We start from the raw sequence: 16,081 nt of genomic DNA on the forward strand, positions 1-16,081 counted from the left end.
AGTGCGAGGCAGGGCTGTGCTGCGCGCAGCGTGTCTGAGCACAACAGGTGTCCCCAGATTCACGTGTTGAAACCCTGACCTCCCATGTGGCTGTTTGGAGGTGGGGCCTCTTGGGCTGCTGGTCAAGTTTAGACAGGGTGGTGGGGCCGGGGGTGGGGTGGGAGTCCGGATCCCAAAGGCTGGCTTCCATCTGGGGGAGACCCCAGGCCAGCGCAGCAGGAGACTGCGTGAGGACGATGCACAGGTACAGCCCTGCCCACACGTGCTCTCAGAAGTCTGGCCCCAGGACAGGGAGACGGCCGTCCCCGGTGTTCTGTTAGGACAGCACCTGCTCTGCGTCCTGGGTACGAAGTAAGCCGCGAGCACGTGTGAACCTGTGCCGCGTGTGGCACGTGTGCGGCTGCTCCTGTGGGGGCACCCGCGGCCCAGTCTGGCTCTGTGTCCTCCCCGGTGGCCAGGCCAGCCCAGCCCATCCCACCCCACACCCACGCTGGGCTTGGGGTGTCCTCACAGCACCAATGGGACAGTGGAGACCACAATGGGACAGGATGACCCACCGGATGGCCCCCTGGAGCACATGGCACCCTCGGACACAGCCCCAGGTGGTTCCAGGGCAGGCGCGGAGGGCCGCATGCAGGGCTGTGGCATGGAGAGAGGAAGGAACACTCGCGCGCGGCTCAGACATCACTAGGTGCCCTGGAAGCAGGGGAAGCTACCCTGGGTCGTTTTTTTGGACCCTTCAAACCCTAACCTTGAGATGAAATTAACCATACACTAGTTAATTCGAAGTTTCGGGCAGAGGGCCCCTCTCGGGGAGAGGCTGGAAATTCCCTCCCTGACTCCCCGACGGCAGGTGAGGAAGCGGAGCCCGCGGCCCACCTGTGGGAAATTCCTCCGCGGAGCAGGGCAAGGCTGCCACGGACGAGGCCACCGCCCACAACAGCGGGGGTGGAGGAAGAGGCAGCCTCTGCCAGCAGCCAGGGGGCCCCCAGGGGAGGGGGTTGGGGCGCCGGGCAGCCTGGTGTGCGTGCCTGTGCGCAACCCTGTCTTCCATAGAGGGGGACAAAAACCTTTTTTCTTTTGATGCACTGTAGCTTCTGAGGTTGAGCTCACTTGGGCATCCGGTGGGCAGCGCCCCCGCCAGTGTGCCCCTCTCCTTCTCTGGGGGCCACGTGGGCACTGCCTACCCTCTGGCAGTTCGGGTCCCCACTGCCCCGGGGCCCTCCCCACCTGGCCCACGAACCAGTCCCTGTTCACGCTGACCCGCCAAGCACAGACAACCACGTCGCCCATGCCCCTGCCAACTCACCCACGTGGGCCCGGCCACGGTGGGGACCCCCTCCCACCACACACTCCCAGCCCTTCTGAAGTCTTTCTCATCTGCGGGGCACCCGGTAGAGGTGTCGCCGCGCTCTCCTTCCGCTACAGCGGCCCCACCCCACGCTGCTCGGAAGCGGATCCCTGTGGCAAGGGCAGGTCATGAGGGCAGCTCAAGGCAGCTCCTCTGCCCACCGGGCTGGAGCCCCCACCTGAGCAGGGCCCTCCAAGGCCCGAGCAGACCCACTGAGGCGCTACAGCCCACAGCTCAGGGCTCCTGAGGGGATGCCCAGCACGGAGGGGGCAGGGGCAGGGGCTGGAGGCGGCAGCTCAGAGGCACGTGAGGTCAGGGAACCTCGGTCTGTTAGACCCCTCACAGCTCAGTGTCCTCTGTCCCCACATGCTGGACAAGCACTGGGCACAGCTGACCTCCAAAAAGGGCCTGGGACAAATCCAGGTCTGGCGGGACCACCACCAACAGCCCCGTCCCGTCCCCAGGCTCTCAGGCCCTCCCAGGCCCTGACCACAGGCTCGGTGAGACTCCAGGTCCCCTGGCCACCTCTGCTGCTCGCCCACAGCCAGCCTGGCTGCAGCGCGGAGGGGGCTCTCCCCACAGCCCCTGCCCTAGGGGCTGGTCCTCAGATCTTCCCTCTCCGGCCAGCACTTCCCAGGGGTCTCACCTCCGCGCCACGCTCCAGACCCTCGGCCCCCGCGCCCCTGCGGGCCTCCCCGCCGCTACGCATGTCCCTCACGGGCAGCCGCACCCAGGGGCCTGGCAGGAGCGTGACCGAACCTCTGTTCGCCCGGATCAGCCGCCTCAAAAGCACGGAGTGGAAGCCACCTGGCCACAAACGTTCCAAAATCATTTTATGAGCTTTTTTCTCAACAAAGAAATGAAGCTAGGCGAACTCTATCTTAACGTACATCAGTGAGATTCTCGTCACAAGTGCTTGTGTTTTCGGAGCTGGAACGTCGTGGCAGGAACCCCCCGCAGCCGGCGCAGGCCCCCCGCAGAGCACACGCCAACGCAATGCCAGCGGGGAAGGGGCAGGGGCCGCGCTGCGCCCCGCAGCGTGGTGAGCCCGCAGGGCCCCGATGTGCCCAGTGCCCGGAAGTCAGACGCCCGCGCGGGGGGCACCGGCCCGCAGCGGCACCGGCCCGGGCCGGCCGCTCAAGCGCACCTGGGGCAGGGCTGGACCGGCGGCGGCAGCCGGCCCGGGGCTGGGGCTGGGGGTGGGGGTTGCGGGCTCAGAACTCCTCGTGCACGTTGCGGGCGTAGTCCATCAGCTTGCTGCCCGTGAAAAACTCGCTGTACTTGAGCACCTCCTCGGGCTCCAGGTGCTGGTTCTGGTTCTCGTCCGCGATGGCGATCATCTGCTTGGCCTCGTTCAGGGCGTTGTACTCGTTCATAGGGTCCATGTAGTCCTACGGGGTTCCAGGCACCGGGTCAGCGCGAACCCCTGGCCACCACGGCCCTCCCCAGCGCGCCCGCTCCCTGGCAGCACGAGGGCCATCGACCTCGAGTCTCAGCTCCACCATGACGCCAGAAGTCCACACCTGGTGACGAGGCCGTGAGACACCCCCCTCCCCACCGCCAGGCAGACGCCCCTGCCCCCCACGGATGCCCTGTCAGTGAGGTCAGCGCCTCTGGCCTCAGGGAAGTATCTGCATGGCTCTGACCCTGTCACCAGCCTCAGAAAGCAACGCCTTATTTAAAACACCCCACGGGCTAAGAGTACAGGAGGGATGTGGGCATGTTCTGGAATGTTCTGGAAGGCAAATACCAGGCTGGAAGTGGCTCAGGGCCAGACAGCCTTTGCCTATGTGGTGCCTGAGACTTGCCGCCTCCCGTCCTCCTCAGGGCACTCCTGCTGCTTCCTTCCTGGAGGGGCCGGCCGGAGGGCCAGTAGCCTTGAGTGGCTGCGGGAGCCTGCCCGTGGGTCACACGATGCCCGGATACAGGCATGGACACGGACTCAACGAGCCGCCGTTCAATGCTCGAAGCAGATGTGCGCCAGCTATCAAGAGGATCAGAGAATTCTGGTGCAAAGACAGTGAGTCATGCAGTGACGGGGAAAAACAAGCCCACACAGCACCCACACGGCACCGACAGAAACACTCAGGGGAAGATGGATTCCAGCACGGCCTGCACCCCCGGCGCGCCAGCATCTCACCCGCTGCCCACTGGGGAGCGGCTGCTTGGAGCCAGAAGAGGCCGAGGCATCCCAGGCACCCTGGCCGGGGGCAGGCCAGCACTTCACTGGCCCAAGCACCCCAGGTGACCACGCTGCCCAGTGACTGCCCCTCCCCTGCGCGTGGGGAGCTCCTCCAGGGGCCACCAAGTGTTACGACGAGGAGCCGACACTGCTGTCCGTTCCCCCACAGCCCCTCGCCTACCGCACAGCTGGAAGCCTGGGGATCTGGGCCCCAACTCAGGGTGGGGGGAGGGCGGTGCCCCCCAGGCACCTGCACTCACCTCCAGCTCAGCCATGGTCACGATCCCATCATGGTTGGCGTCGATCAGTTCCTCAAACTCTTTTTTTCGGTCTCTGACCCAACTGTCATCGATGTCCTGGCCCTGCTGGTTCTCCACTGTGCCGACGGGCAGAGAGATGAACTCGGGCAGGGAGAGCTGCTTGTCGCCGTCCTGGTCTGCAGCACAGGGGAGTGAACACTCAGACTTCACGCGGACGTGGGACCACCTGGGCCCACCCAGAAGAAAGTCAACCGAAAGAGGTTACCTGCCAAATTTTCAGTGTGTTAAATTTTAGCCTAAAGCTGTTTTAGGTACGTCTCACCTGACCTGCTCGAGAGCCTGGCCGAGGCCAGATGGCCCAGGACAAGGCCTGACGTCCCCACACCACTGTGGGGCCCCACAGCCTCCAAGACCCCCAGGCCGACCCCTGCCAGGAGCACTGCTGCAGGGGTACAGTGGGCTCCGCCCTCCAGCCCAGCCACCAGCGGGGAGCCCCCCACACTCCCCCGCAGGGCAGGGTCCCAGGCCAGGCCTCACCCAGGTCTCGGACGATCTCCTTGGCCATGAACTTGAGCATGCCGCGGCTGTGCTCAGGATGCAGGAAGGACAGGAACTCGTCCTCGGTCAGAAGCAGATCCGGGGGGGGGCTGTCCGCCTGGTACCAGCGGTCCTTGAGGTTCTCCAGCACTTCCTGTGCTGAGAGAGGCATCCCCATGAGGACCCAGGACACCCGCCCGTACCTGAGAAGTTCTGAGACACGCCGCCTGGGAAGGCTGGCTTAGGACACGGGTGAGTGCGGCCAAGGGCCTTGCTGCTCGATGGAGAGCTCAGCCCTCAGCATCCTCAGGGAGACAGACGGTGCAGAGGCCACCAGACCCAGACCCTCCTAAGTACAGGGGCCTACCCCCTCCGTGGACAAACCCAGACCCCCTAAGACACGGACTCCTCCCTCAGCCAGGCACACACGGGCGCAGACCCCCAGCCCCCGCCCCGTGCAGCCCCAGCCTCGGCTCACGGCTGCTGTTTGCTCCCGGGTGGGTGGAAGCACCGGGTGGATGGACTCACCCGGCCCCTACAGAACGAGGCACACCTCGTTCCTTTCCACCTCTTGTATACATGCCGCACACAGAGGGCAGGGCCCTGGAGGAAAACCCGGCTTCCAGATATGACTCAAGCATCCCCAGACTGGCACACCCCCACTCTTCCTCCATGGGAAGGCCTAGCATGGGGAGTGGGGCCCAGAGCTTGCCCCCACAGCCTCAGAGGCTCCGTGACCGTCCAGGGCTTCAACAGGGCGGAGTGGCAGAGGCCGGCCAAGCAGGAAGAGCCGAGGCACCGAGATCTGTCCACGCCCTCACTGTAGCCTCTGGAAACAGGGGCGCCCAGGCCTTGGCCCATCGCAACAGGGACACAGCTGCCTCTCGCACAGCATCCGCCCCCTCGAGTCTCAGTACCTTCTGATGCACAGGAGATCCCGTGGTGACCTACTTTTAATGGCAAACCCACCTAGCGGACGGTGGCAGCAAGCGGCGCTCCTGCCCGCCACGCATGGGGACAGGCCCAGACTCTATGCCTGACAAAGGAAGGTCCATGTAACTCCAGCAGCTCAAGCACCTCGACATGAGCTCACTGGAGACTTAAGTGGGTGCTGAGACCAGCAGCAGATGACCACGAAGAGGAGGACACACAAGCAGGACGCGCGGCTCCAGCAGCTGGAGGGAGGCGGCCACCCAGCCCTGCGAGCCCGTCTGCGAGCCTGGGGACAGCAGCTCCATGAGCCCCAGGGAGGCACATGGCCTCTCAGTGCCCGCCTGCGCTCCCCGGGCCTCCCAGACCCTCAACACTGCTATTCACTTCCGATGCCCAGACCTGCTCACCCCATCCAAACGGAAGAAGGAATGAGGAGCCTTGAACACGAGTGAGATGAAGGAGTCAACAGGTAGGCTGAGGCAAGAGAGTTCATGCCCCAAAGGACGGGTCCTGACCCCAGGCACACCCGGAGGAAACGTGCTGAAGACAGACCAGCTCCCGAGAGCAGCCAGGGCCAGAGCGCTGGCAGCCCACGCCCAGCAGCCACCCCAGAGGCTGCTGCCAGATGCCCTACACCGGCAGGAGGACAGGGGCCCCCCAGAGCCCCCCGATGCTTCCAAATACTACCTTCAGGGGACAGCCGGAACGACAGGACAGACCATGGAAATGCAACACGGAGAAAGATACGAGAAAGGCAAACCACCATTTCAGAAAAAAAAATAATCACATTCAAGGCACAGACTTTCAAAAGGACAGAAGTGCAATCCTGGACGGTGTCCCAGAGAACTGGGCAAGACCAGCCGGTGCCCAAGGGCACCCGCGCTGCTCAGGACAGGCGTCTGGTGCTGCTGGCCACACACGCGCCACAAACAGACTGAGCCCGAGCGACCAAGGTGTAAGACAGGGACGAGGTGCCTGTGACAGGCGGCCCCCGGAAGGACAGGTGGAAGGCTGCCGCCGCACACACTGTAAGACGCCGCAAGAAAAGGGTCCTACAGACCAGGGCGTCTCGTGCAAACGCGCCCCACGGAAGATCCGCAAATGAGACCCAGAAACACACAAGAAGAATCCCAGACCGTGAGCAGGCGGGACTCACCCCAGGCGCTCAGGTGGTTCAACACCCGAAAACCAGTTAACACGAACGTCCCAATGGGCAGAAGAAAAATCACACGATCCTATCAACGGGCGCAGAAAAAGCATGACATAAAATCCAATAGGCATTCGTGATTCAAACTCTGAGCACACCGGGAATAGAGGAGCAGGTCCTCCATGGGACAAAGAACACCTACACAAACCCTACAGCTCATATCAGCTTAATGGAGAGAAAGCGGACGCTCTTCCTGTAAGATCAGAACAAGAAAAAGATGCCCCCTCCCCACTGCTTCCCAGCACTGCACTGGAGTCCCAGCCAACGCAAGATAAGAAAAGGAAATCAGAGACAGACAGCTGGGAAGGAAGAAACAGTCCGTGTTCACAGACGTCACAATCGCCTGCGTAGGAAATCGGAATCATCTGAAGACCGCAGGCCAGAAGGTTAGAACAGCCAGTCACCTCCCTGCGTGCCAGAAAGGCAGGCCAGGAATCAGGATTAAGGGCAAGCAGGAAAACACAAACAGAAAGAAAGAATGACTACAACCTACGGGGGACAGAGGGGTCCGGGCCATGAAACACCGGCGCCGACAGACAGGAGTGCCCACCGTCCACCCAGCAGGAGGAGGCCCAGCAGCAGGGACACCTGCGGCACCGGGGCCACAAGCTCCCAGAGAAGACACGCCGGGACAAGGTGGGGATGATCCCAGCACTCAGAGGAAGGACAGGACACAACGGGCAGCACACCAAACCTGCCACCCAGCTGGGTAGGGGCCCAGGCGGCACCCAGCCGCACTCCAGAAGCGAGCCGCCCCCGCAGCGCACTTGCTCCAGCACACGTGCCCGAGTTTCCCCGGTGTCCCTGGGGAGGCCTCACACCTCCCGCGCCACAGGAGGGCAGAGCTCCGCGTGGCTGCTGGCTGGCCCCGCCCACCTCCACGTCCCTGGCACAGATGCAGCCCCCCAGGAGCCGGTCCTCACCCCCAGACCAGCCTCCCCCGCAGCTCCAGCCCCAGGGAGGCCCAGACCGCAGCCCCCTGCAGCACGCCCCGGGGAGGCCCAGACCGCAGCCCCCCGCAGCACGCCCCGGGGAGGCCCAGACCGCAGCCCCCCGCAGCCCCCGCAGCTCACTCTCCTCGCCGACTTTCAGCTCCTCCCCGCTCCTCAGCTTCTCCATGACTTCCTGCTCGCTGTGGCCTTTGCTCACCAGAAACTTCACCCTGTACTCGTCCCATGACACGTGGCCTGGAAGGGAAGGCCACGCTGCCAGGCTGTTCCCCCGCGCGTGGTTTTAGGAACAGCGAGGTCGCCGTGTTCGCAGTAAGCCAGCCCCACAGGCACGTACAGCAAGGCAGGAGCGGCCCCCGCCCAGGCGCCCCCCGGCCCCACCGCCCAGACCCTCACTTCCTCTGCCCGCCGCGCACACCGCCCCCTCCTGCTGGCAGCCTCCCGTCCCCGCAGGTGAGGGTGAGGTGGGCAGTACCGTCGCCATCGGGGTCCACGGCCTGGAAGTGCACCTTGCTCTCCTCCACGGCCTCCTGGAAGTGCTCCGCCGTCTTCTCCATGATCCAGCGCTGCATCTCCTTGGCACTGATCCTCCGGTCCGTGTTCACGTCCACCCTGCCGGCAGGGGCGCGACGTCAGACGGGGCCTCTAGAACCCGGGACAGGACAGACAGACAGACGGACCAAAGGGTGGCCAGCGGGGCTCCACCGTCACGAACACAGACACACTCTGCCCAAAGGTGACGCCGGAGCTGTCCGCGGACAGCGGGGCTGGCAGGGCAGCCCAGCACCACTCCCCCACAGTCCGGGGCCGGGGGGGAGGCCAGACTCGGCCCTCACTCACAACAGGCGGCCCCGTCAACCCACATGGACATGCCCAGACACTTGGCACGGGACCAGAGCTGTGACGCCAGAGCACAGCCACGTTTCACACACGGGTACCGACGGCTCCGTGGAGGAACAAATGTGGATGCAAGCGTGTGCACACACGCATTAGCAGTGCCCACGGATGCAGTGGCTCACACACACGTGGGCAGACTAGCCCGTATGGGCCTGACCTAACACACCTACGGACACACCCGTCACCCGGCCCCGCCCTCCGGGAGGCCCACCGGCAGGGACACCAGTGCCCAAATTCCGGCTTCTACACACCGTCCACCCGGAGCTCAGGAGCTCCTGTCAGTCTCATTCCTGGAACCGAGCACCATGAATCCTGGGTCCCGGCACACGACTGGGCGACCGTGCCACCGACACCCTGGGAGCCCGGACCCCACCGGGCCTGTGCTGGGCAGACAGCCTCCCAAGGCATGGGCCCCCAAGACCTGTGGACCCCGCCCAGGCCCAGCACCCGGCCTGCGTGAGCTTCAGGCCCAGCACACGACAGCTAGACTCTAGCGGCCCCCCAGGCCTGGGCGCCTACTTGGAGAAGAGGACCATCAGCTTTCTCCTGCTCCTCCGCGGCTCTGCATCCTCCTCAAACCCGTCCATGTCCTTCCCCAGGAAGACCTCCTGATGGAAGTCCTTGTTGAGGTGCCCGTCCATCTCCAGCTTCACCCCGTTCAGGTGGTCCGGGGGCAGGAGCTCAGGCTCATCCTTGTTGCCGGCTCTCTCCCGAGCAGAGGAGTGGTTGGCAGGCCGCGCAGACACATCCATCAGAAGGATGACCCCCAAGAGCCAGAGGCAGTGAGGAGCCAGGCCGCTGAGGGGGACCCGCCCGCGCGCCATGGCCGCCCGGGTCCGGACTGCAGGACGGGCTGCAAGTGCGGCCAGGAGCTGGGGAGAGAGGGGCAGGCAGGTGAGGAAGGGAGACCTGGGGCCACAGCCTCCCCGCCACCCCGGCACGCAGGAGGCTCCAGCATGCAGTCGCGCGTCTGTAAAGAAGACACGGCCACGGTCCAACGGCGCGCCGGCCGGTCCTGCTCTACAGAGCCGTCTGCTTCACGACCTGAGATGCAAGCTCTTGCTTTACAAGACACACACTGGACACACTGTTTCCTTTTCCAAAGATGCCCACCCAGGGGCTGCCCAGCACCACTCACCCTACCCCCTTCCAATGCCCACAGTCTCCCTCCACCCCCCCCTGGCTTCGGGACGGGCCCGAGTCATGGTAACTCACTCTCCAAACCCAACTCAGCATTTACGAGCTCTGTGACCTTGGCTAAGTCCCCGGGCCTCCCTGCCTGTTTCCGCCCTGAAACGGGAAGCCCCCTCTCCCACCCCAAGGCTTTGTGACGACTGGGCCTGGTGCCAGCAAATGCCCAAACCCACCCACCAGGGCACCAGCCTCTTCCTACCTTTCCTTCTCAATGGCCTCTGCAGGCGCACACGTGCACACACACACACACACACACACACTCAGCAAGTACACACACGCACACTCATATGCACATGTGCGCATGGATACACACGCACACATACACGTGTGCGCACGGGCCCCAAGGCCACATGCGCCGGTGCCCAGCACTGGGCCACCCCGCCGTCTCCCACGTCTGGCTCCTTCCACACAGGCCACCTGTTCTCCCTCTCACCTTCCAGTTTCCTCCAGATCCCTCTGGAGTGGCCTGGAATCCCCTGCTGGCTGGCGCCAGAACAGGGCCCAGCTGCCCGCCCAGGTCCCTGCTGGGCTCCTCATGGACCTTCACGCCCCACACTTCCCAAAAGGGACTCCAGCTCCTTCTCGCCCTGTCCATGACCTGTTCCTCTCATAGTCTGTCCGCCTGGCAAACACCGAAGGTCCTCTCAGGTGCAGCTGAGGCCCTCCCCTCCTCGGGCCGTCTTCAGAGAGAGGAGCAGCAGACGGAAGCCCACCAGCTCCCAGGGTCCAAAGGTGGTGGCCGTGGACACGCTTGCCACAGGCCAGAGTGCCACCTGCTGCCAAGCTGGGGCACGGAAGGAAGCACAGGGCCACTCATCGGGCAGAGCAGAGGTCAGAGCCGGCCAGCAGCACTGCCACCACACCCCGGCCTGAGGGCACACAGCACTGGACCAGGGGCTCCAGCGGGCTGGACACCACCCCCTGCTTATCTGGTGCTTCCTCTTGAACCTGCACAGCATTACTCACCCGCCAGCTGACACCTTTACGCACTGGCCTCCAAACCTGACCACTATCTGGGTTTTTCAACAAGACTTTGCTCTCGGAACTCCTCCGTCTCATTCCTCAGGCGAAGCAATCCTCAGAGGGCAGCGCCCATCTCTCTTTCCAGCTGTGTGGAACCTGCCGGCTGCCCCAGGCCGTCCTCTGGGCTTGGACTGCCCTGAATCACACGTACTGGAACGCCACACGCTACCCAACCCCACCGTCCCAGCAGCTGTCACACTGTCCACACAACCCAGTGAACCTGTTCAGGGGTTTCTGCCACACCGCAATACGTGTGTTCCTGAAAACGTCGGTGCTCCGCAAAAAGGCACAACAAAAGTACAGGGCCCATGGGAACAACTCAGGGGATGTGTCTTAAGACCCAAACAACTCGATCGAACGGGCCAGGAAGAAACCAGTCAGTGGTGGCCGGCGAGGGTCCCGCAGACTCAGCACGCAGCTCTCGGCGGCTACTAAACTGGTGAAGATGCTGGGCACAGGTGCCAAGAGGGTGCCAGTGGGACTGCCCCTAAGGTGGGCCCAGGAGGACATGCAGCACCTGCAAGGCCTGCGGCCAGCAAGGTTTCCTTCCCTGCGAGAGCGTAACTCTACCCCTGGCCCCGGCTCTCCTGGCTGGGCAAGTGCTGCGCAACCAAGACGACCTCCCCTGACACTAATACCGCCCTGGCCCGTGGTGGCCGTGAGAACACGCATCATGTCCAAACACACGGCGCTCTGCTCCCTGAAAAGACAAAGTCAAGTCCTTCCTTATCTTCAGGTCTAGGACAGGACGTTCTGCACAAAAGTAGCCCCAAAACACTCGCGCAGATACCAGGACGTCAAGTGAGGCTCGGAGCACAAACGCAGCCCCTCAGCCGCTCAGCTCCCCCCCCCCCCCCCGGCCTGCCCTTCCCCCTCGCCCCCGGACGGGCATGGCAAAGGCCAGGGGCCTGGCTGGCGGGCCCGGGAGTCCCCGTCTCCCAGAAGCGACGTCCGCGGAGGGGGCAGCACCACCCGGGGGCCCGGCGGGGTGCAGGCGGCGCTTCTCGGCCATCCCGGTGGGGTCCGTGCTGGCGGCCTCCCCCTGACCTGGCCGACCGAAAGGCAAACGCGTCGCCTGAAAGCGCAGTCGCCGCTCTTAGGAGTCGCGCCGAGAGCGTCGGTAACGGCCACGGGCCGAACCCAAGGCCAGGGGCGTTCCACGCACGGCTTCCAATCTTCCCCAAGTCCCAGCCACTGGATCGCCTCCTGCGGACGAGGCGAGCGAGGGCCCCTCGCTGGTAACTGCCGGGATCCACCCGACTGCCCCGCCGACCGGCCTCCGTCAGCCTCAGTTTCCCCAGCGACAGCCGTCGGTGAGGGCCGAGAAGACACGAGCCCAGGCTCCAGCGGCCCGGGGGAGCCTCTGCAGGCCTCCCGGCGCCCCCGACCCGGGGCCCTCACTCACCGGCCTCCCTCCCCTCGCCCAGGATCGGCCGAGCGGGGCCCGAGCGCCCGTGACGCCTCCGACGGGACGCTCCTAGGCCGCGGCCATCTTTCTTCCGGGAAAAGGCGGACCGGGAACGGCGCTGCGCGGGGGCGACGTCCCCGCGACGACGCTGGCGCCGCCATCTTTCCTCTGGGCGGAAATAGCCGCGCGGACGCCGCGCCCCCCGGACAACCAATGAGAAGGGCGCGCGCGCCCACGTGACGAGCGGCCCCGTGACGGGCAGCCCACGGCCCTCCGCCTCCGCCGTCGTCGGACGCGACCTGCGCGCCGGCGTCGGGGCCTCGGGGGCGCTTCCCGCGCGCGCGCGCCATGAAGCTGCTGCGGCGCGCGTGGCGGCACCGGACGGCGCTGGGCCTGGGCGGCCTGGCGCTCTGCGGCGCGGGGCTGCTCTCCCTGCCCCGCGCCCCCCCCGACGCCCCCGCCCTGCCCCCCGGCCGCAGCCCCCCGGCCGCCGAGCCCGCGCGCGCCGCCGCCTTCCTGGCCGTGCTGGTGGCCAGCGCGCCGCGGGCGGCCGAGCGGCGCAGCGTGGTCCGCGGCACGTGGCTGGCGGCGGCGCGGCGCGGCGGCCCGGGCGACGTGTGGGCGCGCTTCGCGGTGGGCACGGCCGGCCTGGGCGCGGAGGAGCGGCGCGCCCTGGAGCGCGAGCAGGCGCGGCACGGCGACCTGCTGCTGCTGCCCGCGCTGCGCGACGCGTACGAGAACCTCACGGCCAAGGTGCTGGCCATGCTGGCCTGGCTGGACGAGCACGTGGCCTTCGAGTTCGTGCTCAAGGCGGACGACGACTCGTTCGCGCGGCTGGACGCGCTGCTGGCCGAGCTGCGGGCGCGGGAGCCCGCGCGTCGCCGCCGCCTCTACTGGGGCTTCTTCTCGGGCCGCGGCCGCGTCAAGCCGGGGGGCCGCTGGCGCGAGGCCGCCTGGCAGCTGTGTGACTACTACCTGCCCTACGCGCTGGGCGGCGGCTACGTGCTCTCGGCCGACCTGGTGCACTACCTGCGCCTCAGCCGGGAGTACCTGCGCGCGTGGCACAGCGAGGACGTGTCGCTGGGCGCCTGGCTGGCGCCGGTGGACGTCCAGCGCGAGCACGACCCGCGCTTCGACACCGAGTACAAGTCCCGCGGCTGCAGCAACCAGTACCTGGTGACGCACAAGCAGAGCCTGGAGGACATGCTGGAGAAGCACCAGACGCTGGCGCGGGAGGGCCGCCTGTGCAAGCAGGAGGTGCAGCTGCGCCTGTCCTACGTCTACGACTGGTCGGCGCCGCCGTCGCAGTGCTGCCAGAGGAAGGAGGGCATCCCCTGAGCCGCAGCGCAGCCCACCTACCACACGTCACACGGCGCTGGAGGGAGGCCAGGACACACGCCTCAGGAGGTGGCCCGGCAGCCAGGGGGCCTGGGGCCCTCCCACTGGCCTTAGATGGGCACAGCTGACCGGTTCTGGCTAGTCACCCAGAATAAGCCCAGCCCTCTAGGGGGCCAGGTGTACTTGGCGAGCAGCAGTGGACAGCTTCTAGGTCCCAGCTCCTGGGCACACCCAGGCCTGTGCACCCCAGGGGCCACCATGGAGCCTCACGCCTGTTCTGGGTCTTGCCAGGGCAACACATAAGGTCCAGGCAGAAAGGTCCTGTCCCTGGATCTCAGCCTGCATGGGCCTAGACTGGGAGGATTCCTGGCTTTGAGGGGCTTGCACAGTCTGCCCCCCGACCCTGGCTGTCCTCTACCAAGGGCGAGGAGAGTGGCCAGAGGCTGGAGCCCACAGGCACTTGCAGACACTGGCCCCAAGACATCTGGACTTGTTCTGAGGTGGGGATCCTGTGACGGTCAACACAGGCTGTGGTTGACCGTCCACCTGGGAAGTCCCCGCCCGGAGAGCTTTGGCTGCAGGGACCTGACCCTCCGGCCCTTGCATGTTCCAGCTGAGCTGTGTGTTGCGCCCAGTGGCTTTTATCAAAATCGCTGCAGTTTGTGGGTTAGGTTACCTTTTCTGTTCCGTGTTGATGTCTTCGGTCACGTGGCATTGACTGAACCGTGTGTCCGGCTCTTCTGCTTCAACGGTATCTTCGTCTTCGTTGCTTTAGAGTGAATTCGCGGTCAATGTCATTCGGCGTTAGTCTGTGACGTATAAATACTGTAATTTGTGTAGATAGGGTTTAAGTACAAGTGTGTGGGTCTTGTACTTTTTAAATTATTTAAGGGAAGACTTTTCTATATAACTTGGGCTTTGTGGATTAGTCTGTTTTGACAGCTGGAGTTGTAGACTCGTTACTGCCTGTGTGTTTAAATGCGGAAGAATTCTAAAACTCCGTTTGTCTTCCCAGTTGACACAAAAAGTCAGTCCCATTGTTTCCTTCTGAAAAGACTTTCCTTTAAAGGGTTCCTCGTGGCCATGCAGGGGCAGGCGTTTCTCACACACGCATCTGTTGTTTTAGACTCTGGGCCCAAGTTCCCAGAATCTGAGCCCTCGGAAGCATCATGAGGTTTCCCACATTCTGTCTTAAGAAATTGGGCTCTGCCGGCCGGCACGTCCTTTTGGAGACAAAGCGCGTGCGGCCTCCGGGCTGACGGCCTCACGTCCACTCACACATCTTCAGAAGATCAGGGTTTCTTTTTTCCTATTAAATGTGAAAAATGAGTGCTATGGTCATCACAAAAGTCAAATAAAGAGGCTCCAGGACAGCCGTGAGCCCTCCTGTCCGCGCAGGGGTGTGTGTTGCTGCACATTCCTACTCTGGCGCCTGCGCTGGGTCAGCTGCTGGTGCTGCTGGAGCCTGTAGTCCGCTTGGGCACAATGCGGGACGTGGGGAGCGAATCTCCGGCTTGCCCTTTCATTGTCTTTCCTTTGTGTTCTCAGGCCATGGGTCTTAAGAGCAGGTGCCTTGGTGCCCTTGGGCCGCGGTGAGAACCCTGCAGACAGGCGAGCTTAAGCACCAGACACGTCTCCCTCTCAGTTCTGGAGGCTGGCGGCTCAGAGTGCCCGCGGGGCCGAGTGCTGGTGAGGACCTGCTTCCTGCGGCACAGGTGGCCACCTTCTCGCTGCGTCCTCATGGCAAGAGAGAGCCAGAGCAGGCTCCCCGGTGTCCCTTTTTACAGGGACACTAATCCCACTGGAAGGCCCACCGTCTGGACCTCAGCTGACCCCAGCTCCAAATACTGTCACGTGGGGGGTTCAAGTTCCAATTTACATTTTGGGGGATACAGTCAGTCATTGCAGATTTGGGTTATTTCTGATTAAAAGTAGAATACCCAGAATTTGGTATCTTGGGCCGGAAAGGGTGCTCCTGTGGTTGCAGCTTTCCTGTGTTTAGAAGGTAGAACCCGGGCCTGTGATCGTCAGGGGAATGTGGGCTTTCTGATAGCTGCCTCGAAGCAGGCTCGACTGCCCCCTGTGAACAGGTTTCTAAGACAAGGATTCATGAGAGGGTCCAGGTTTGAGGACCCTGGGGTGAGCAGACGGGACCCTGCCGGCCATCTTCACCTGGACGTCTTGTCTGACCTCGGGGCTATGGGACGAGTCGGCATGTGCGTGTCTCTGTTTCTCAGACGAGGAGACTGTGCTTGGACAGACCAGACAGCTTGCTGGGGCCACATGCCGGTGGCAGAGCCAGGCTCCAAGCCGAAGGCTGGACCTCCACACCCCCACCCAGCAGCCACAGTCCTGCTGTGGCTTCCAGGTTTCTCCAGGGTGGACCCAAGGGAAAGCAGGGCCCCGAAGTCCAAGACCTAGTAACAAAATCTAAAAATCTAGGCGTGTCTCTTTGGAGGAGGGGGTCCCTGAGCGTTGGCACGCAGGTGAATCACAGGGAAGTGCCCGTGTGCGGCCAGGTGTGACCGAAATGGAAACTTTGTGTTGTTCAACCTAAATCATTAAATTTCAAGACAGCCAACCAGATGCTGGGCTGATGGTGCGTCGCTGCTGCGGTTGTGATGTCAACATTCAGACCCCACACTGGGGCTAAAGGCCAGGAGCCCCTCCCTAGAGGGACCCTCTGGCATCACCGTGTCGTGGCCCCAGGGCACGTGGGTAGAGCCTGCACTCCTCTGGTCTGGCAGGCGTTCCCCAGGTCGGGGTACCCTCCCTCCCCTACCTCCCACCCACTCAGGGCT

General features: G+C 64.1%; 2 protein-coding genes across 3 annotated transcripts; one reads left to right on the forward strand and one right to left on the reverse strand.

Annotated features, from left to right (window-relative positions):
• Positions 1–2,167: 2,167 nt before the first annotated feature.
• Positions 2,168–12,050, reverse strand: SDF4 (stromal cell derived factor 4). 2 transcript variants are annotated; one of them, XM_059375163.1, is made up of 7 exons: positions 11,940–12,049; positions 8,837–9,189; positions 7,896–8,032; positions 7,544–7,657; positions 4,331–4,489; positions 3,794–3,969; positions 2,168–2,742 (listed from the first exon to the last, which is right to left on the reverse strand). In XM_059375163.1, the coding sequence occupies exons 2-7, from the start codon at positions 9,139–9,141 to the stop codon at positions 2,566–2,568; spliced, it is 1,068 nt and encodes a 355-aa protein (XP_059231146.1). In that variant the 5' UTR covers positions 9,142–9,189; positions 11,940–12,049; the 3' UTR covers positions 2,168–2,565. The 2 variants fall into 2 exon arrangements, with proteins under 2 accessions (XP_059231146.1, XP_059231147.1); XM_059375164.1 differs by lacking the exon at positions 7,544–7,657 and having other exon boundaries at positions 11,940–12,050.
• A 199-nt stretch (positions 12,051–12,249) lies between these two features.
• Positions 12,250–15,866, forward strand: B3GALT6 (beta-1,3-galactosyltransferase 6). The gene has a single exon (XM_059375166.1). It carries the CDS (start codon positions 12,291–12,293, stop codon positions 13,278–13,280), a length of 990 nt encoding a protein of 329 aa, XP_059231149.1. The 5' UTR covers positions 12,250–12,290; the 3' UTR covers positions 13,281–15,866.
• The last annotated feature ends 215 nt before the right edge of the window (positions 15,867–16,081 follow it).

This window comes from Mustela nigripes, chromosome 14 (genome assembly GCF_022355385.1).
Source record: "Mustela nigripes isolate SB6536 chromosome 14, MUSNIG.SB6536, whole genome shotgun sequence".
Lineage (NCBI taxonomy): Eukaryota > Metazoa > Chordata > Mammalia > Carnivora > Mustelidae > Mustela > Mustela nigripes.